Genomic DNA, 23,095 nt, shown 5'->3' on the forward strand with positions numbered 1-23,095 from the left:
TTTCGTATTTGGTATAGAATTATGGCATTTTTTTAATTTTTCGTAATTTTCGATATAGAAAAGCGGGGGTGTCATAGTCGGACTTCGCCCATTTTTAATACCAAGATAAAGTGAGTTCAAATAAGTAGGTAAACAAAGTTTAGTAAAGATATATCGATTTTTGTTCAAGTTATCGTGTTAACGGCCGAGCGGAAGGACAGACGGTCGACTGCGAATAAAAACTGGGCGTGGCTTCAACCGATTTCGCCCATTTTCACAGAAAGCAGTTATCGTCATAGAAGCTATGTCCTTACCAAATTTCACAAGAATTGGTAAATTGTTGTTCCACTTATGGCATTAAAAGTATCCTAGACAAATTAAATGAAAAAGGGCGGAGCCACGCCCATTTTGAAATTTTCTTTTATTTTTGTATTTTGTTGCACCATATCATTACTGGAGATGAATGTTGACATAATTTACTTATATACTGTAAATATATTCAATTTTTTGTTAAAATTAGACTTTTAAAATTTTTTTTTGAAAATTGGGCGTATTCGTCATCCGATTTTGCTAATCTTTATTTAGAACACATATAGTAATAGGAGTAATGTTCCTGTCAAATTTCATCATAATATCTTCAACAACTGCCAAATTACAGCTTGTAAAACTTTTAAATTAAATAAATAAATAAATGTAAGGCGCGATAACCTCCGAAGAGATCTAAGGCCGAGCTTCTCTCCCAATTTGCGTCGTGCTCCTCTAAATTTTTCCTACAAATTGGCCGGACGGGACATACATGTTTTACGCCGACTCCGAACGGCATCTGCAAGACAGATGAGTTTTCACTGAGAGCTTTTCATGGCAGAAATACACCCGGAGCGCTTGTCAAACACTGCCGAGGGGCGACCCCGCTTAGAAAAATTTTCTTCTAATTGAAAAACCTTGTTTCTAAAATTTTGATGTTGCTTTACCCGGGGTGTGAACCCCGGGCATACGGTGTGGTAGGCGGAGCACGTTACCACCACACCACGGTTACGTTCTTTTAAAAGTGGGCGGTGCCACACCCATTGTCCAAAATTTTACTAATTTTCTATTCTGCGTCATAAGGTCAACCCAGCTACCAAGTTTCATCGCTTTAGCCGTCTTTGTTAAGGAATTATCGCACTTTTTCGGTTTTTCGATATCGAAAAAGTGGTCGTGGTTATAGTCCGATTTCGTTCATTTTAAATAGCGATCTGAGATGAGTGCCCAGGAACTTACATACCAAATTTCATTAATATATCTCAAAGTTTACTCAAGTTGTCGTGTTTACGGACGGACGGATATGGCTGAATCAATTTCTTTTTTCGCCCAGATCATTTTAATATATAGAAGTTTATATCTGTCTCGCTTAGTTTATGCCGTTACGGATTACCGTTATGCGAACAAAATTAATATGCTCTGTGAGCTCTGCTCAGCTGAGTATAAAAATGTAAGACAGTGCTGAAAATAAACGACGTCTAAGTATATGGGCATTTCTCCAAAAAGGTCAACCACAGACAAAAAGTTGAAAGTCTATAAAAGTATGTTCTTTTAATATATTTTTATAACAAATCTATTACTTACTTACTTACTTAATTGGCGCTTAACCGTCTAAACGGTTATGGCCGTCCAACAAGGCGCGCCAGTCGCTCCTTCGCTCCGCCAACCGGCGCCAATTGGTCACACCAAGGGAGTTTAAATCGTTTTCCACCTGGTCCTTCCAACTGAGTGGGGGCCGCCCTCTACCTCTGCTTCCATAGGCGGGTTCCGATAGAAACACTTTCTTGGCCGGAGCATCATCTTTCATTCGCATAACATGGCCTAGCCAGCGCAGCCGCTGCGTTTTAATTCGCTGGACTATGTTGATGTCTGCGTACAGCTCGTACAGCTCATCATTAAATCTTCTTCGGTACTCGCCATCGCCAACGCGTAGAGGTCCATAAATCTTTCGAAGAACTTTTCTCTCGAACACTCCCAAAGCCGCTTCATCTGCTGTTGTCATGGTCCATGCTTCTGCCCCATATTGCAGGACGGGTACGATAAGTGACTTGTAGAGTATGATTTTCGTTCGCCGAGAGAGGACTTTACTTTTCAATTGCCTACCTAGTCCAAAGTAGCATTTATTGGCAAGATTGATTCTTCGCTGGATTTCAGTGCTGATGTTGTTGCTAATGTTGATGCTGGTTCCCAAATAAACGAAGTCTTTTACTATTTCGAAATTATGGCTGCCAACAGTAGCGTGGTTGCCAATGCGCATATGCGCTGACTCTTTGCTCGATGACAGCAGGTACTTCGTTTTGTCCTCATTCACCATCAAACCCATCTTTACCGCTTCTTTTTCCAGCTTGGAGTAAGCAGAACTAACAGCGCGGGTGTTTAGGCCGATGATATCAATGTCATCAGCATATGCCAGTAATTGCACGCTTTTATAGTATATTGTTCCAGTGCGGTTAAGTTCTGCAGCAAGTATAATTTTCTCCAGCATCAAATTAAAGAAATCGCACGATAGGGGGTCACCCTGTCTGAAACCTCGTTTAGTTTCGAACGGCTCGGAGAGGTCCTTCCCAATTCTGACTGAGCTGATGGTGTTGCTTAACGTCATTTTGCACAGCCGTATAAGTTTTGCGGGGAAACCAAATTCAGACATAGCGGCATATAGGCAGCTCCTTTTCGTGCTGTCGAAGGCGGCTTTAAAGTCGACGAAGAGGTGATGTGTGTCGATTCTCTTTTCACGGGTTTTTTCCAAGATTTGGCGCATTGTGAAAATCTGGTGGATGGTAGATTTACCAGGTCTGAAGCCGCACTGATAAGGTCCAATCAGCCGGTTCACGGTGGGCTTCAATCTTTCGCACAATACACTTGAAAGGACCTTATATGCGATATTAAGAAGGCTGATTCCACGATAGTTGGTGCATTTTGCAGTATCCCCCTTCTTGTGGACTGGGCAAAGAACACTTAGATTCCAACCGTCGGGCATGCTTTCGTCCGCCCATATTTTGCTAAGAAGCTGCTGCATGCGCCTTACCAACTCCTCGCCGCCGAACTTGAATAGCTCCGCAGGCAATCCATCAGCGCCCACGGCCTTGTTGTTTTTCAATCTGGTTATTGCTATTCTAACTTCGTCATAATCGGGCGGGGGGACATATATTCCATCATCATCGATTGCGGGATCGGGTTCTTCATCTCTGCGCGGTGAATTGCTGCCTCCATTTAGGAGAGCAGAGAAGTGTTCCCTCCATAATCTAAGCACTCTCTGGACATCAGTTACAAGGTCGCCGTTTTCATTCCTACATGTAGATATTGACATGCAAAGCCGAACAAGTGCAAAAGTTTTGTTTTGAACATTTCTCTTGCACTTTTTGTTTCTATCAATTTTCTTAATGAGAGTCATTAGGCATTGAAATTTGCTCTTTAAACTTTTGTTTATGTTTAAGAAATATGAGAAAAATGTAAAACAAACGATGCGATTGAATATTACGGTAAATTTCTTATTTGTTCGAATGTGTATTTGGATGTCGCGTTCAACCTTGAAAAATAGGTTTTCTTATCAGTTACTCGAAAATATTTGTGCAATAAGCATCAAAATTTATTAGCAAATATAAATTTCTATCAGAAATTTGATAAAACAAATTTCGCTCGCAAATATTCATCGCTTTGATCGTGGTATTTTATTCAAAGTGTGTAGCGTGCTACACCATAAAAAGGTAAAAATATATTAAATGGCCGTTATGTTTTAAATTACCCCCTACTTGAGTATATGAAACTAAAAATGTAATCTTGTATTATAGACGAGTAAAACCAACAGCGAAAATAATAAAGCAAAATGCAAAAAGTGGAGAGAAAAGTTAAAGGATGATGAAAACTATAAGTTAAAAAACAGGGAAAGAATGCGGAGTGCTAGACAAAAGAGGAGAGCTCTGGCTGAAGAAAACGAAAATTTGATGGAAGAGAGGCGGAAATATAATCGCTTAAAACAAAAAGATAGTCGGTCATAAGTGACAAACTGACACATAATAAAGATGACGCTTATATTTTTGGTTTGAGACTTTTACGCCAAATTAGTAAAATTTTTGGCCAGTTTGCAAAAATATCAATATTTTCCGATAGATGCTGCGCTCAATTCAAAAATAAATACATCATGAGTAGTTTAAACGATATCATAAAAGAAATTAAATGCAGTTATGTTGAATGGAATTTTTTTACCAGTTCACACAGAAAGGGAGCCATTGATGGAGTTGGAGCCGTCCTTAAAAAAAAAGTCTGGCAGGAAATCAAATCCAAGAACTTGGTTTTACCCGATACATTTTCCTTTTATGAACGTGCAAATAATAATGTTAACGGCATTCAAATATACTTTATGTCAACAGCTCAAATTGAAAATTTGTGTCTGCATTATAAATTAGATGAAAAATGGAACAAAACAAAGAGTATCCCAGGTATAGCCAAGTTCCACGCGTTTTGTTGCAATGGCCTACAGCTGACAGCAGCTAGAACTGAACACTCCACCGCAAAAAATTTAATTAAGGCTATTTTTTAAGTTGATCTTTGTTATACATATTTTGGATGAACATACCTATTTTGTTTTTCTTTATTAAATATATTTTGTTAAGTTTGCCACTTTTTTGTAATAATTAATAATTTGAATGTATTATCTTATTGATGTAAATGTATGGTAGAAAAAGTTTCGCGTTCGACCTGTCGCATTCGAACCTGATAAAAACTGATTAAAAAAATAAACTACTCAATATTTTTGAATAAAATAGAAAACATTATTAACATAAATAATGTTTAAATATTTTAAAATTATTCGCAATAAATTATTGCTTAAGGTTTCGCTAAAATCTGTGGTTAAACTATTATTTTAAAAATCGACTTCTGTTTTTGTAGCGAGCGAACTCCTTGGTTTTTTGTAAATATCTTGAAAATTAACACTTGCCTAAAATCATCCTTAACACAAATTATTGTGTTAAGCAAGATCTATAAGATTCACTATTTGTCAAAATAAAAAAGTGTTTTGGCATTTGCTTTTTTTCAATTTCAATGCGTATGAATATCGCATTGGACACTGGAGAAACACCCATATATATCTTATTTCAACTTCCTACTCGGACTCATAACTTAGGTCACATATCTGGCGTTCAACAAGGAATAATGGAAAACAAATCATAAAGCGATATTTGTAAATATATATATATATAAACTCATTAAATTTTGTAGGCGTTACTGCAGCTAAAAAAGATCCAATTGTTGCGACATGTTTTGGAATAATTGAAAGCATATATATTTTTTTCTCACGTTCAACGTTACGATGGGAATTATTAAAAAATGCTTTAACAAAAACTGTCAAACGCGAATGTAAAACACGATGGGGCGCTCGAATACAAGCGGTTAGCGTCATCGTCGATGGGCTAGAGAATGTAGTAGAACTCTTAAAACAATTAGCAGAGGACACTAACACCACAAGTAACACCAGAAGCGAGGCTACAGCTCTGTTGCAAAATATACTAAATTTTAGTTTCATAACATTAGTTCATTTCTGGTATGAAATCTCAAGGAGGAGTTATCGTGTGCAGCTCAGATTACAAGATCCAGGGATGAATTTTACAGAAGCGTATCATGATCTTAAATCATTAGCGACTGAACTATGAGAAAATCGAGACACTCTCTGTGAAGAAGCAGTAGAAAAAGCGAAGTCGCTTTGTGAAAAATGGGATATTTATATAGTAAAACGTGTAAGAAGGCGCCGCAAAATGCCCGGGGAATCGGCTAGAGATGTTGGTCATTCCGCATTATGTTCATTTTCTCGCGTTATGAAAAGTGCTCGCGATCGTCTCCAACAAGAAATACGTAGAAGATTTATACGACTAAATGACCTTAATTTTAAATTTAGATTTCTCTTAGACGTTGGAAATTTGTTAAACAAGGATAATGATAACGACTTATAAAGAAATTGTAAGAACTTGGGTGAATTTTATAATGCAGATTTCGATGGAACAGAAATATGTGACTGTAAATATTATTACTTCGCAGTAGCAGATGTTTTTCCAAATTTGCGAATGGCACTTCAAATACTCTTGACTATCTCATTATCAATTGCTAGGTGCGAACGTTAATTCAGCTAATTAAAACTGATTTTGGCATATTTACGATCAACAATGAGTCAAGGTTGCCTAAGTGACCTAACATTTTTAAGTGTGGAAAAAGAAAAATTTGAAATGATAAAAAAATAGTTTGTCCCGGGCGCAACAAACCCTCACTACGCCACTGCCCCATGCTGCCACCTTGTAGGGTTCCGCCATGTAATTTTTTTTCAAAATTTTACGTGATCGTTGAAAGCGTACGTTTAAGATAGCACACATTTCTGTTCTTATATTTACTTCACTTCCACCATGTTAAAGTTCGATTGTCCACATTTCAAATTATAATAAAGCTAAAAGAACTTGCACAAAATTTCCTATAAACGCCAAAAAAAATGTTAGATGTAAATAGCATAATGTAGATCTAAAAAAATACGTATTAATAAAAATCATAGTATATTTTAAATATTTGTTTGTTTATGTTTTTAATATTTTAGAAATACATTTGAAATATTTTAATAGCAATGTTAAACAGCTAATTTGTAAGCGAGTGTTTTACGAAACATATCAACATATGCAAATCGTGTTTTAATTACATAGGCAAGGCGCTTATGTACTTTTTTCAAAATTGTATGGTTTTCGTTTGTACAAAATATTTATATTTCCTATACTATAGACATTCAAGTATTTATTTCCTTATAAAATATGTTTTATCTTGCATTAAAAGCTCATTTTTTTTAATTTGTTTGCCGTCTAGTCGCCTTATAAATTTTGTTCATATGGGGGCGGCCATTATTATATGAATTGTTATTGTTATTGTATATTTGTATGTTATTATTGTACACCATTTTTTCGATTTCTTTCTAATTCATATTTACTACAATTATTATTATTTTTGTTCCTTTGCTGAAAACATATATTTGGGGGTTTCAAAAAGGCTGTTCTTCTTTTCAGTTTCCTGCTTTTTTCATTCTGGACAAAAAATAATTTTTTTCCGGACTTGCGGTCACTTTGTTAAATAAAAATATGTAAGGCTTTCTAATTTTCATGGTAGTAAAAAATTTCGACTCACTATGTTATAGAAGAAACGTTAGGACTTGAAAAACAAATTATTTAATATTATTTAACGCCAGAACTTTTTTATCGCAACAATCTTTTTTTCAGTTCAAGGTTGGTATATACATACATAGGTATATGTAAGTATGTATATCGAAAGGCAATTGTGTAAATGAAACCCCACATTTTAATTACATCACATTCTTTAGTTTTAAGAAGACATGGTCTGTTTCTTTTATTAAAAAATTCTAACTTTCAAAGTTAACTAGTAGAGATCATATATCTGGCGCCGAATCATCACATGTTAATGATCCTGTTCCTGAATTATTTTTCCTTTTAGTTCACATGGCTGGCTACACGGGTACCACAGGAAAGTTTATACAATAGGTTTGATAATTTTGAAAAAAAAGAAACAAATAAGCTGTGATTTTTCTCAATTTGAATTTAAAGTTTTATTTCAATGCAGTGACCTTGGTGTGTTTTCAAAAGAAATGTGCTGGTCCCTTTTAGTCCAGGAAGGGTCTTAATATTTCTGAGATTCTGATTTTGGACACGAGTCTGTGTGGTTCGAGCGCGCTTTTTTTAATGTGAATTTAAAATTTTAGTGTTCTGTGCATAACGTTTTTGCGTTAATCTGTCCGCAAATTTTGATATTAATTAAACGCATTAATTAATGCAAATTTTACTGACATAACAAAAGCTGCAAGCAGGTGAGTGATTTTGGTGTCCCTTAAAAAACTATTGTGAATATATTGTTTTTATTTTAAATAAATTGGTACTAAGTGCCTTAAGCACTGCCGAAAAACCATTTCTACAGTGTTTGTGAATAAAAGGCTGCATATTTTCTTCAAAAAAGAGACATAAAGTGCGTTTAGCACTGCCGAAAAGCATAAGACTGAAAATTAGTGGAAATGAAAAAAATGGAAAATGACCATGTCGTAACCAACGTAACTGTACAAGGCAAAGACATGGAGACATCAAATGATACAGCAATCATAACGGTGAATTCCAATTTGGCATTGATAGTTCAGCCAAAACAAGATGAGAAAAAAGAAACGGTAAAACCAACAATAACATACCCGCCAAATTTTCGCGGAGAAATTTTTGTACTTGTAGACACCACAGAGTGTCACGACATGAAAAATGAGAAAGTAACGAGTGGCTTAACTTTATACAGCCAAATAATGAATTTGCGTATCAAAGATATTGACTTAATATACTCAATAGGAAAATCCCTCTATAAAGTATTCTTCAAAAGCACATATGCAGCAAATAGCTTCATAATCGATGATAGAGTGAAAAAAACGGGCTTAAACCTTTCATTCCTAGGACTGCATTAGAGATATATGGAGTAGTACGTGGCGTTCCACAAGCTACACAGATTACGATATATCCAAAAATTCAATTTCATCGGTATCTATATTATCAGTACAGCGCTTCACGCGCAGAGACCCTAATAGCGATTCCTACATACCAACATCCACTCTAAAGATAGGTTTTATGGGAAATCAAATTTCCAAAGAAATTATTTTTGAATATACTCGCCTAACAGTCGAGTTGTACGTACCTACTTTGAGACAATGTGGCAGATTAGGACACACCAAATTTGGATGCAAATCCAAAAAAGGATGCCTTCAATGCGGTAAAAGTGAGTGTAAAAATAGCGAATGTAACAATAATACCTGCATTCTCTATGGCAGGGAGGGACATACAGCCAAAAATAAAAATAATTGCCCACATTGGCAAAAGGAGATGGAGGTGAAGTACATCAAAACGGTTAAAAAATTTTCTAGGAAAGAAGTTTTAGACAAATACTTCCCAAAAAATACAAATCGTTTTGATATACTAAGTGAAGATGCGGAAGAGTTTTCTCTTTTTGTGCAGGATAACGACATTTTAGACACAAATAAATATATAAATGGGCATTTAACTAAAAAATCCTATAGCTCAATAGTAAAGAAGACTGGTCCGACTAAACCCAAAAGGGGAAAATTACAAAACTTTAAATCAAAAACCACCAATCATTCCTGTTTAACTCATTTCATTACCAAAAAAACTTGGTTACACAATATGAAAAACTAATGAGTGAAATTATCAACATCACTCAAAAACTCTCACAACAACAAGGTAGCTCCGGCACCTTAGAAGAAATTCAAAAAATCAAAAACCCTTTCGAGGCTCTAGTAATGAGTCGCAAAAATTCTGACATACAATCTCTTAACTCTTATTTTAATCGTGAAGATGATGCGGTATAATTGTCAAAACCTTAAAGGAAATATAGATACAATAGATTATTATATAAACACATATAATATAGAAATTGCAGCTTTTAGCGATTTTTCTTTTTTTGTCAACAAAAGCAACACAGAAAACTTTTAAATTTTAATATTATTAAAAAGCATAGGAACGATGGGTATGGTGGCGTTGCCATTGCCCTTAGAAAATACATAAAATTCAAAAAAAATAACTTACAATACCGATTATGATATTTTAATAATAACAACATCCAATCTTCAACCAAATATCACAATATGTTCAATCTACTTTCCTCCCAACATCACTATAGGAAACTTTAAATCAGACTGTTAGAATTTCTAGAACCTTTTGCAAACCCCTTCATTCTTGGAGATTACAGTAAAATTTACGATAGATGAAGCTTGCAAACGTATCATTTAGTCAAGATCAAAGCTGCAAACTCGTCTCTAGTGGTGATACGGATTGCTATGAGCATGAAACATTTCACTCTCCACTATTGAATAGCATTAGAGTCACATTCAATGTCTTTAATGAAGCACATAATTTCGAAGAAGTCTTTAAAGACAAAAACAACGCCAAATCACTCAGTTAACAAATTTTTTTCCAAAAAACCGACCTTAAATTTTGACAAAAAAAAAGAATAAATAAAAATAAAAAATTTATAATGATAATACCAAAAGCAGCTATCACAAATACACATAAAAACTTTTATTTTGTTCATGTTTTTGCTTTCGTCTTATATTATATGTTTTATGTTTTTTGTACACAAATCTCGATTCCTCCTTACTCTTCTTTTATTTATGAATAAAAATTTTCGAAACAATTTTACAAAAATTTTTATAGTATATAATATCACTAAAACGGCAATCACCATTGCACTCAGCAAACTGCAATTTTCATTGCAATCATCAATAACTGCAATTCTCATTGCAATCATCATAAAACTAAAAGTCACAGAACAAGACTTTGGAGGAAAAAAATATATACAAACAAGCAATACATACTGCATTCATTTCATCTATAACGCTCTGTGGATCTCAAAATCCAATACATTTTACATTATTGTTTTTAATCATCAACTCGCTCGTCGTGAAATAGTACAAATAGCAAGCTGCTACACATGGTTCTGGCCTCTATGGTATTAGATACCATTGTGTACTAGTGGAGCCAAAATTACACATACACATTGGAATGTTTATCCAGAAATTAGCTTAAGATACATTCGACAATAACCTGGAACTGGGACTTTCAAAGATAAGAAGGTCCTCCTCCACGCAATCAAATCTCGAAAAAAAAGTAATATTTCTGATACTTTCAAACTTTTGTTTTCGGAAGAAATTAGCCAAACTAAGCCTCTGTCTTTGCAAGAACTGTATGCCTATATTGTTATACTGCCAACGACCAGGACCGACGAGAGGGGGGCTGAGGGGGTCATTACCCCCGGGCCCGGGCTTTGGAGGGGCCCGAGAATCTCAAAATGCTATGCAAGCTTTTTGCTTACAGAAAATAAAAAAAAACACACCTTTAATCATCTTTCGTAGATTGCAATCGGTTTAAATTTCAACAAATTTTATAAATCTGCGAACGTGTCTATTAATGTGTATATTAATAATTTATGAAGAATATGTATATTTCTATGTAAACATATTTACTCATATGTTGATCTGTATGAATGTGTAGATAAATTAAAGTTCGTATAATCAAATATGAATACTTTTGATGATGAAAAACTAAAAAGCATTTTTCGATCACTTTTTGGAATCATTTTGAAGTCCTTTAATGACTAAATTTTAATATTTCATAAAAACCAACAAAAAGAATAATCAAATGTGCTTACCTTTGATGATCAAAAACTGAATATAGTTTTTCAATCACATTTTGGAATCATATTTGAATCAAATGTGTTTACTTTAGGTGATCAAAAATTTATAATCATTTTTCATTCAGCTTTCTGAATCTTTTATGAATATATTTGTTCACTGAATAATGAATTTTATACTTGTTGAAATTTTACTTTTCATTAAAAATCTTATTTTTTCACATACACATATCTTTTCCATCATGAAGCTAAGAAAAAATATATAAAAATTTTATTATTTATGCAAAAGATATTCTTCAAGACAAAAATAATGTAATGCTGCTCGTGAACGAAGATTTCCCCAACCATTTCTCCCCTTCAGCTTCCCAGATAATACATAATGATTGGACAATACATAGGTTGTGAGCTATTTGAACCCCAGGTAAGTGAAACTATCTTGACATACCTGGGTACGGCTTCAACATCCCGTATCGTATCCGTATTTTAAGATGCAGACGATAATGCTGATGTTGGATGCTGTAGTTGCAGGTGTATATCGGTCAAGTTTGTTTGCGAGTTAGCTGTGGTTCGAATAGCTCACTTTCGCATGCTTTCTTCCCATGATGAAATAAGATTATTATGTAGTAACCTATTTTGAATGAGATATGAAGAATAAACGCATTATAATGGCATTCAAAAATGATTAAAAAATCTCAACCAAAACGATTGAAATATATTCACGAATATGATCAGAAAATGACTGTGAAAAGCAGTCAAATATTACTCTAAAACTATTAAAGCTCAATTTTACAATGATATCAAATATGAATAAAAAGCGTTTCGAAATAGGAATCATAAATGATTATTCAAGAATAATCACATTTATGGTACATTTTTCTCCCGACGATACGTTAATTTTCGAACAGAAAATGCTTTTAAATTTGAACGTTTTTAATCATCTTGGGGTATGATATTTAAATATTTTTTGATCAAAATTTTCAAGAAATGCTGGCTGGGGTACACTATAATGTTTATAAAACAAGAAACAATTATTTTCTTTTGTTTAAATTTACGTATTATTGTAAAATTTAATAATTTATTGGTTTACTTTCCGCGAACACAAGAATGCAACCATTTTAGAAATTGAGTCTTTTTTTATTTATACATATTTTAATGTCTGGTAGCACTCAATTCACTGCGTTTCTTGCATTTTTTCGGTAAATTTAATATTAAATTGTGAACAAACTATAAGCCTTCTGTGGGTGGGGGTGGTGTGTTTAGAAAGAGGGAATCATCCCCCATCATCCCTCCCCTGGTCCCTTAATGTATAGTCTACCCATAATATATTGGCTTACATAAAAAAAATCTTAATGAAATTTTATTTAAACAAATTTTGTAGTTTATGTGAAAATTCAACTGAAATATGCAAAAAGTACCCGGGTACCCAGCTATGAATAGGACAGTTTATGGTGAGAATATATGTATATATAACAGTGATGTGCAGTGGCAGGTGAAAACAAAGCAATCCCCGCGTGCCTTATTCCTTGTTAAAAAGCGAAATAAAACCGGCCGACAAAAGGAATGAACTCGCGCGGCCCTTATTTCCCTTCGGAATTTTTTTTTTCAAAATTACCGCCCGCTGCCCCTGTTACCGATTTTGAACTTTATATTAATAGTGAGATTATTTTCGAGTAATATTCGAAAAATACTATTCGTTTCAAATAATTCTAATAATAGCTTACTATTTGAATATCTTATTATTCGAAACTGTCTGTTTGAATACCGCTATAAAATTGTCCCACGAGCATTGCTTGTACATGCACACAGCGATGATCGTGGTATTAGCTTTTTTTCTTGCAAAAATTTATTCGGATATTCGAATAGTAATGTAAGGTATTTGAATAAACAAATAAGAAGTTTGGGTAAATATTATTCCGAGTTGCAAATACCTGTCGAATAAAAGCGTTTATTATTCGAATAGTACCACGCCTACTTTATACCAACATTTTCAGGAGCGCGTTGGAAAATATAACAAAACTAACTAAAATAAAATAAATAAAATAAAACAAAATAAAGTCGAATAAAATGAAATGAAAAGAAATAAAATTAAAGTAGAGTTAACTTACATAAAATAAACAAAAAAATACATGGAATAAAATTTACATGAATAAAATAAAAAAGGAAAGTAAATTCTATTAAAAAATTGGACTTTTTCCATCAATTTAATTTTAATTTCCATCGTTTCATAAGTTGAGATTTTGCGGGCGTTGGAAAATTTCGAACGCCTTTTTGTGCACTGCACATCTGTGATCTCTACTAGATAACTTAGGGCTAGTTTTCCAATGCGAGTTAAGTTAAACACAATCTAAACTAAAATTGACTTCAAAAAGTTAAGTTGGCCTCGAAAAATTAATTTATGCTCACATTAAAACTCTATTCCAATGTGATGGAAATTGCAATTAGAAACTGGTATTATTTCTAAGTGTTTAAAGTCTGTAAAATTAAATATAAGACAATTCAAACCGTTTTTCTTAGACAAAAAGCAAATCTTCTATGCATATAAATTTACTTACATACGTAACATACAACTGCAAACATACATAGGCACATATTGCCCATACGTGTACTAAATATAAATTGACTTTAAGTAGCTAAATATATATTAAATATATATAATTATTACAATTATAGTACATATACATATGTGCATATATATAAATATATGATACAACATTTAACAATCAACAATCAACAGCGCGATTTCTACGTATAAATTAATTATAAATTATAAAGCAACCAAACTACTAATAGTAATTATTGATACATTTTTTTTATAAATACAATGAATTCACGTAAATATAATAGAAAATTACAAATACGTTAACAAATAAAATTATTATACAAAATGTAGTCATTCATTGGCTGCGTTTCTTGCAATCAAATGATGTCCATCTATTTAGTAATAACAAAGAGGATATATATAATAAGAGCCGTCACTCGCTATTTTGTGGCGAGTAACTCGCTGGATGTTTTCTATGAGGAACATTTTTGAATTGCCTCCCATTTATCCATGCGGTGTTGACACTTTATGCAAACGTGATTTTTGGAAAGAGAATTAAATAATTAATTAAATACAGTCGGAAAAATGAACACAAATACCCCATGAAAATGTATAGAAGACATTTATAAACATCTCGCCAAAAAAAAAGTAGCGACTGCCTCACAGTTTACATCGAGTAAATGTCTAAAAAATAACGAGTGACGGCTCTTATTATATCTATCCTCTTTGGTAACAACACCATTAGGCCTGATCACATTCAGGACGGCGGTTACAAAGCGACATCTGTCAAATAATTTTTACAGATTTTCTTATGAGGGACGTTACTTTTGGCTCTAGAGAGCAGCACCAGATAATTAAACCTTATTTTTATTCACGGTTAAGCGCCAATTAAGTAAGTATTTTTATTCTCGCAAACGACAGTTAGAGATGTCCTTTTTATTTTGTCATTCAAAATTTAACTAGATTACAGTTAGTTAAAGTTAAAATCATTCATTTGTATGCTTTTAAGCATAATAATTTTTTCAAATTTTTCGCTACTGTTTGCTTTAACTTATATTTGTGGCTGTCCCGTTTAAAGTAATCAAGTAGCCAGTGATTGGCTACAGTTGTCGTCAAGCTTTGCTTGCTTTGCATTTGGTTGTGGTTTATAGCCGCCGTGTTTTATGTAATCAGGCCTATTCAGTGTTTCACCTATTTCCAGTGTAAGTTAACAAATCTTAATGGTGTTTTTTTTCTGAAAATAATGTCACCCTGTTGACTTCTCTGCTATCTAGCAAGTTGGTGTACTCCTTTCACAAAATATTTCCCTTTGAATGAGAAAAGGTGCACAATTAGCTATAAATTCTGGCATTTTGCAGAGTATTAGGTGACCTTGTGCAACATGAGAGTAACATTTTTTCAGATATGAAAATGCCGTTACATTTTTTACGCCATTCGCTCGACATTTTTATTTGGTTGTGTGGCAATTGATTATTATTTCGTACTATTGTTTATGAATGCAATTCTTCGTTTTGATATTTTTACGAAGTTTCAAAAAATATTTAAGAAGTAGTTTATTACAAATGCCAAGATACATCATTAAATTAAATTTAAACTTAATCTTTAAAATAAACAAAACAATAGAAATTACGGGAAAATATTTGCTTATTTGGCATTTTGTTTTGGAGCTTGTTTTCGTTACCCAGTGCTGGTACTACGCAGCAGAATTTGCAGAAACATGTTGTGTACAGTGTAATCTACATATTTTCAACCCAGTAATAGGAAAACGTAAGTTTCTAATGAGAAAACATGAGTTATAATAAATGAGTAAATTCATATTGACAATACGTAAGTCAGTAATGAGTTAAAAATTGTCTCATTACAAATTTCCATATTCTCTATTATCTCAAACTCGTCGGCCTAGAGTGTAAATCTGCTAAGTAACATAAAAAAGTTTCACATGACATGGGAAAAACAAAGTCGGCTTGCTCTGTTAATAGCCACTTTATGATGTTAATGTTTTTTCCAGGGACGGAAAATAATAATTTTTTTTTTGGAGTCGAAAAAGTCCTGGTCAAAAAATTGTCCTAGGTGAAAATGTTTGAGTTCCCACGTATCCCTATAGAAATATCATGTCGAATCATGGATCCTTTTTATTTTTCGAAATTTTTCCATAAAGGTCCACATATAAAAGTAAAATCTGTATTTTTTAAAAATAAAAGTCCGGAAATAAAAGTTAAATCCCGACTTTTATTTTTTAAGGCCAAAATAAAAGTCCGGCTTGATAACAAAAAAAAAAAAGGCTTATCCGAATTAATAAAATTTGTTTATTTCGAATAAGCCGTTTCTTTGTTATCAAGGGGGACTTTTATTTTGGCCTTAAAAATGAAAGTCCGGATTTAACTTTTATTTCCGGACTTTTATTTTTAAAAGTCCGAGTTTCAACTAGTTCTATCGGACTCAAAAAATAAAAATCCTAAAATAATTTTTACCTTGATCCTAATATATTTAAAGTCCAAAATTAATAGTTTTGCAAGGAATTATATTGTGACGAATATTAGTGACACTAAGTGATACTCACATCACTAATCTGAAACTAAGTAAATAAAGCCACAACAACAATAAAGCAAGCTGCCACACTTGTATGTACGTAAACAAATTAATCATTATGTCTACACATATGTTCATACAAGCAGCGTAGAGAAACGCACAAGCACATGCATATATCTGAGATACTCCCAAAAGTAGGCAATCATCGGTGGAAGTATCACCCACATATACACGCACATATGGCTATGCGAGAAGCTATAATAGTGCATCTGTAGTTATAGCTGGTGAGTTTATAGCTGGTAAACAAATAATAAATTCTAGAAACGCCTAGAAATATGAAAACGAGGAAACCGAAGAGTATAAAAGCAACACCAGCTGAGGCATGCAATCAGTTTGCTTTAAGCACGCTATCTGTTGAGAAGTAGAAGTGTTATTGTGAAAGTATTCTAATAAAGACAATTTTGCATTATTGAATATTGGAGTTATTTATTCAACAGTTTAGTGATTGGAACGTTAGCAGAAGGTTGCAAATAAGTGGAATTGCACTAAATTCGTTACAATATTATAAAAGGAATAACAGTTTCAGCCCCTGGTTTTTTCTAGTTGGTTTATCAAACTGCATCAAAAAGTCAATCCAATTATGCAATTATTATTACAATCTTACGTTTTCCCATTATTGAATTGAAAATACATATGTATGTAGTACGTTTGGAATTTTCCTATGTAGCATTTCTATACACCCGTTTTAGGCATAAGAATATTTGTTTTATTTTACAGTTGAATTAAAATCCCGTTTCTAAAACACAATTAATCTCGAGCAATAGGGATGCCACATGCGGTAAGTTGCATATTAGATTACCGATAGTGAAACTAAGAAAATTAATTGTAACAATTCCGATTTTTAAAGCGTAAAGTTGAAGAGAAGGTTTTGTTGGCTACAAAGTTTTAAAAATATACAAGGACATACATACATATGTAAATATTTGCCAAAAGTGTAAGTGAAATCATATGGGCAAAACGAGCTCTTCGGCTATGAAACATCACCGAACTTTCCAATCCCATGAACATGGAATGGTATATTAACTTTGGCAGTCAAACCTTTCATCTTTCTCTTTGCTAAAGCTGCACTTGTTTACTTTAAAAAACTTGTGGCCAAATATATACTTATGCATGTACGTATGTATGTATGTTTGTTTGTACTACGATGATATGCTAACTACCATTACGAATACAGAGTTTTCTTTAAAGCTTACCGACCTGCTCCAGCAACATTCCAACAACAACACTTGCTCGTACGACCACTTCTTGCTCCTGTGAAACTTCATCATCAGCAGTCGAACGTTGACTGGCAACCGAATGCGTGCGCTCTAACTTGATTATTTGTATATTGTGATTGTTGTTGTTGCCGTTACTACTTTTATTAGCCAACTCCACTTCCTCTTCATGCAAATCCTACAAACTGCCCAATAACTCATTCGCCTCAGCTTCGGTGATCGGTGAGTGATTACCAAAAGCATCGGCCGATAGGCAACAACTTTCATCAATTAAGGCATCATTGTTGCCGGTGAGCCCAGTGAGCACGTCGCTTAAACCTTCGCTTGGCGCACCAGCATCGGTAAGGCTATTCGTGTTTGCACCGCCACTTATCAGACTGTCGATAGTATTCGTGTTGCCATTACTGAGAAATTCTCGAGTAAACTCTGTTGGACTATAGCGAAAACGTGGTGTCGCTGTTGGAGTTGTTGGCATAGAACGTGAGATATCGTAGGAGTTGTTAACACCGATTGTACCACCACCACCATGATTGTTATACTTGAAAACAGTGGTGGTGAATGTGCCGCCCATGGCAGCATTGCCCGACATGGCGAACGATGGTGAAAGATGTGCTTCACCCTTGAGACGTCGTCGACTACCATAAAAGTATGAAGCAAATGGACTTTGTTGCTGCTGGTGTGGGAGAGGAGTGGATGGCACCGAACGAGACATTGTATTGCCTGTACCACCGGATAAGGTATTTCCATTACCTGTACCACTACCACCAGATATTAATGCAGAACTACCAAAAGTTGTACAAGCGCTACTACTATAACCCGACGACGAGCCCGCTGATGAGCATGTCGTTGCTGTGATTGTATTGCCATGAGTATTACTTGGAAACTTCATGCGCAAAAATTCGGTTGTAAACATTTCACCCACATCCAAATTATCCAACATTGCTGCAGTGTCCGTGGCCAACAGAGCTGCTTCGTCATCTAGTAATTTTGCTGCAACTGTTTGTGTGTTATGTTTACCGTTAAGTCCGCCACTGTTTTGACTACAACTATTCTCAGAAAACAATGCCGATGAATCTCCGTATTCGTGTGACAGAGGGGTTTGTGCAACTGAGGTACACGCTGAATATGGCGCAGCTTGAAAGCTACGGTTGAAGGCTGGTGAGTGAACACGTTGTAGTTGCGAAAGTGGCACTGATTGTGACCGTTGCATTTCACTTAAAGGCGTTGTAAGCTCATCCAATGCTAACTCGTCATAATCCATAGCCCTGGCTGCAGCAGCACTAAACATATCCAAATCGAGCGAATTCTGCTCGGCCGCAAGCAAATCTGTAGCGTTTACTGCAGAGCTATTATTCGACTGATTGTATAAAGCAGTGCAGGCAGCGCCTGGGTTTGTCGTTTGCTGTCCTATATTTAAATCACTGCTAAGAAAACTTGCACCATAAATTTGCTGATATTGCTGCTTTTGCTGTTGTTGCTGTAAAATAGAGGGACTTGGTGGTGCCGAGGCTGATGTGAGTGGCATAAGTGAGTTACTGCCACCTGATATGACAAGGTTTGCATAGCTGCGTCGTCGACGACTGGCGCCAATCATTGGATCACTGCTGTCTTGATCCAGCGATAACTGCTTGGTTAGTGCATACGCTGGTTTGGGACGTACGCGATGGACGCTTTGTCCTGGACTTACAAAAAACGATCCACTATTGCAGTTAGACGCACTGCCTGCGTGAGTGGGCGGTGTATCACCTTTCTTAAATTTATTGTTGTTGTTAGGGGCTAAATTTTTGTTCAAACTTTTGTTGTCATCTCCACTGCTTGCGCTCGAAGTAGTGTTATTACCACTACCGTTGGGTGATATTGGAAAGAAAATACAGTTTTTACGCGTCGCTATCACTTCGGCCGCATTTACTGTTGTGCCGCTTAAAGTAATTTTACGTTTGTTGTTGTTTGTAAAAGTGTTCCCTGTTTTACGCATTTGAGCGATCAAAAGTTGTTGCTGGTGTGCGTTTTGTTGATGTGCTTGTTGATGCTTCTGTGACATTAAAGTAAGAGACGCTGAGGCCGATCCAACAGCCGTTGTTGTGGTTGTGGCATTTGTTTTAGGCGCTGGCACACCTATTTCCATGTGTTTACTTGAGCTCGCAGCTATGGCATAACTGTAACTTTCTGTTGGTACAATTTGTGCACGTGGTTGTTGTCTGCTGCCAGCTTCTTTCGGGGTTCTTTGCACGGGCGGTTTTTCTATTAACGACGCCGTTCTTACAGCAGGCACTTGTGTTGTTGTCGTTGTGATACTGCATATTGGTGTTATCGTTGTTGAAGCTGGCTCTGTAGCAAGCATGGCCTGCGCCGGCGTCGACGTCGTTGTGGCTGTTGAATGCCTATTCATTTTTATAGCATCTGAGGTATTAAATTTTTCCTCAGCGTCTCTCGTCTGAAAATATTGAAGCAATTCGGTATCTTGATCTTCGGGTTCTTCCTCTACCTCACCATCTACAAAATAATCATCCAATTCATGCTTATCCATATTACATATACTTATGACACGTTCGCGCGGTAAACCCAAATTTGCAGGTAAATCACCAGCATCAGCATCTGATAAGCTATTACCGGCATTCGCTGCGGCTTCGGCTGCTAAAGCTGCGGCAATTTGTTGGCGTCTAGCACGCATTTGTAACATATTACGTGAAAGCACTTTGGGCGATGCGGAAGTGGGATGTGAATGAGTAGATGTGGTCGTAGCACCACTTTCAGGCCCCAATAATGCACTTGACGGACTGACTGATGTGCTGCTGCTTCCTATTTGAGCTGGGGGACCCATTAAATCACTTGTCGCGACAGCGCCTGTATCTAGTTGACTTACGTTTGTTGCAATAACAGATGTTGCAACAGCCGATAATGATGACGATGTTGAAGACGCCGAGACAGCCACTTCACTTGTCGCTGCACTTGTTATAATAGTTGGTACAACAATATTACTCGGCACCGAAGTGGGTGAATTGGCCCAAAAACCTTTGGTCTGTTGTGCTTTACGTACTTTTTTGCAAAATATGTTCGGATTATAATCATCTGAGAATTCTTCTTCTTTAATAGTGGTCGTCGATTCGTGAACAGACATTGTTGGACTTGCAGTTGCTGCAGCCGCACCTAATTCTATAATTTTTGGTGTTAAATTTTTAACAGCCGTTGTTGTAGTCGAAGTATTAGCACCCATTAAGGTCGCACGGCCTTGAATAGCTCCTTGTTGTGTTGGTGGAGGTTGTGGTTGTACGACCCCAAAGGCACTAGCGGCAGGCGGCGCGCGTGCCAATACGGTACGCTGCTCAGTCACTAAATTCATAGGCAACATTTGCTGTTGCTGTTGTTGTTGCAAAAAGCCTTCTGTCATTGTGTTCACTTGTGGTGGTTGCGTTGCAGTAACCGGTAAATGTTGAGCACGCTGCAGTGTTGGCGACTCGAGAAATTCTTGCTTGATCTGTACCAATGCATCATTTAAATTTGGTTTAATATCGACCGCCAGCGTATCAATTTGAGCTGATGACGCAGCCTGTGTTTGTGGCTGCAGTTGAATGCAACTTGACTCGGATGAAGAAGAACCTTTGCGCCTTTTCTTGCGTCGTTTTTTCAGCGGACCCATGTCCTGAAAGAGGGAAAATTACATTTTTTAAAATGTTGCCGTAACACACAGTGTTTTAGATTGTACAGACAAGCGGAAAAACTCAATACCAACGCCAAACTTTCAATACATTGTACATAAGTTAAAACTAAGGGGGTAAATATACTTTGCCACATTATACTTGAATTTTCTAGATCAATTGATCTTTTGTATTACTATTGAATTTTTTCAATTCTGTATGATATTTTTTCATTCGAAACATTCATTTCTAATAAATCAATACTATTAACCACGAAATTATAAAAGGTTATGGGCCCAGGCTTTGGAATGGATGTTTCAAGGATCCGGGTATTGGCTACGGAAGCAGATTGGCCAATATGAAAAATAACAAGTAAGGAAGGTTAAGTTCGGGTGTAACTGCCAAATTACAGCTTGCAAAACTTTTAAATTACCTTCTCTTAAAAGTGGGCGGAGCCACGCCCGTTGTCCAAGATTTTACTAATTTTCTATTCTGTTTCATCGCTATATCCGTCCTTGGTAATGAATTATCGCACTTTTTCGGTTTTTCGAAATTTTCGATATCGAAAAAGTGGGCGTGGTTATAGTACAATTTCATTCATTTTAAATAACGATCTGAGATGAGTGCCCAGGAACTTACATACCAAATTTCATTAAGATACCTCAAAATTTACTCAAGTTATCGTTTTTACGGACAGACGGACGGATGGGCGGACATGGCTAAATGAATTTCTTTTTCACCCTGATAATTTTGATATATGGAAGTCTAAATTTATCTCGATTAGTTTATACCGTTATGGAATACCGTTATGCGAACAAAATTAATATAATCTGTGAGGTCTGCTCAGCTGAGTATAAAAATAAGGGATCTTCTTGATTACCACGAAGGATGTTTGGATGTGGTTGATGGGATGCTGACCAAGCCGGAGCCATTGTCTGATACACCAACGGACGCCGAGATAAGAGCTCATAAGTCTAAAGAGGATTTTTACCGAAAAGCCAACAACCACGCGAAAACGATGCTGACAAGTTCAATGGCGAATACTGTATAGATTGGAAGGCATTGAAGGAACAATTTGAAGCAACTGCAAGAGACCAGCTATTCAAGATTTGCTCTGACTTCTTTTTATTCAATTCAAGATGTATCTACTCTTGTTACCATACTGCGAAGGCTGTGGAATGAGTTTAAGAATGGCTTAAAGGTGAGAACTCACTGCCAGATTTGATTCTTTTATGCAAAACGGTAAACATTTCACAGTTCAAATTTGAATCATTTCGATCGAGCTGGATGCTTTTGTCAAAAGATGACGTTTCGACGAGTTCAGTGTTAAACTGTCAAATCAGTCTTAAGAAAATATGGCGTTACACAAAAGTTGTGAACCCCATACACACCAGAGCAGAATGGAATAATGAAAGAGAAAATCGTGCTATTGTGAGATGGCAATAACTTTCAAATACTCAAATCGTAATGTGAAATTTCCAGAAGCAATTTGGGCAGAATTTGTTACAACAACAGTTAATATACTTAATCGTACCGGAAAGTCATCTATCGAAGGCGTAAGTCCTTATGAGTTGTGGACAACACAAAAACCAAGAATAAAAAACATGCGTCTTATTTGATCTACGTGCTATGCTCATACATAGTACAGGTTTACAAGTATGATATGTATGAGAAGGAAACAATTCCTTTCTCTTTCTAACACACTGCAGTTTTACACTTCGGTCAGTGTCAAACTATTGTGGAACTCAGTGGAACCTGCGTTTGACACTGAACGAAGTGTCAAAATTACCGGGGTTGCTGTCGTGGAAAGCGACACAGGGAAACAATAACGGAGCGGAATATCAGATATGGGTTGCTGTGATGGTAAATTTTTTTGAACGAATTTAGTATGAAAATGTAGTGCACCTATA

At 35.5% G+C, this 23,095-nt stretch overlaps 1 protein-coding gene and 1 pseudogene across 7 annotated transcripts in view; one reads left to right on the forward strand and one right to left on the reverse strand.

Moving 5' to 3' along the window:
- The window catches only part of LOC137237443 (glycerol kinase 3-like), a 277,790-nt pseudogene that overhangs the window by 193,720 nt on the left and 60,975 nt on the right, over window positions 1-23,095 (forward strand).
- LOC137236605 (uncharacterized) overlaps window positions 1-23,095 on the reverse strand; it is a 93,834-nt gene that overhangs the window by 29,445 nt on the left and 41,294 nt on the right. The window contains exons 5-6 of one of the 7 annotated variants that reach the window (XM_067759395.1): window positions 17,534-21,190; window positions 9,367-11,836 (exon numbers count right to left, since the gene is read on the reverse strand). In XM_067759395.1, coding sequence (XP_067615496.1) covers window positions 17,729-21,190 — 3,462 coding nt within the window. In that variant the 3' untranslated portion in view covers window positions 9,367-11,836; window positions 17,534-17,728. Of the gene's footprint in view, window positions 1-9,366; window positions 15,055-17,529; window positions 21,191-23,095 lie in introns of those variants that run through there. The other 6 variants (XM_067759392.1, XM_067759390.1, XM_067759394.1 and 3 more) reach the window with 6 other exon arrangements.

The sequence above is a fragment of the Eurosta solidaginis genome, chromosome 1 (assembly GCF_040869045.1).
Source record: "Eurosta solidaginis isolate ZX-2024a chromosome 1, ASM4086904v1, whole genome shotgun sequence".
NCBI classification, from domain to species: Eukaryota; Metazoa; Arthropoda; class Insecta; order Diptera; family Tephritidae; genus Eurosta; species Eurosta solidaginis.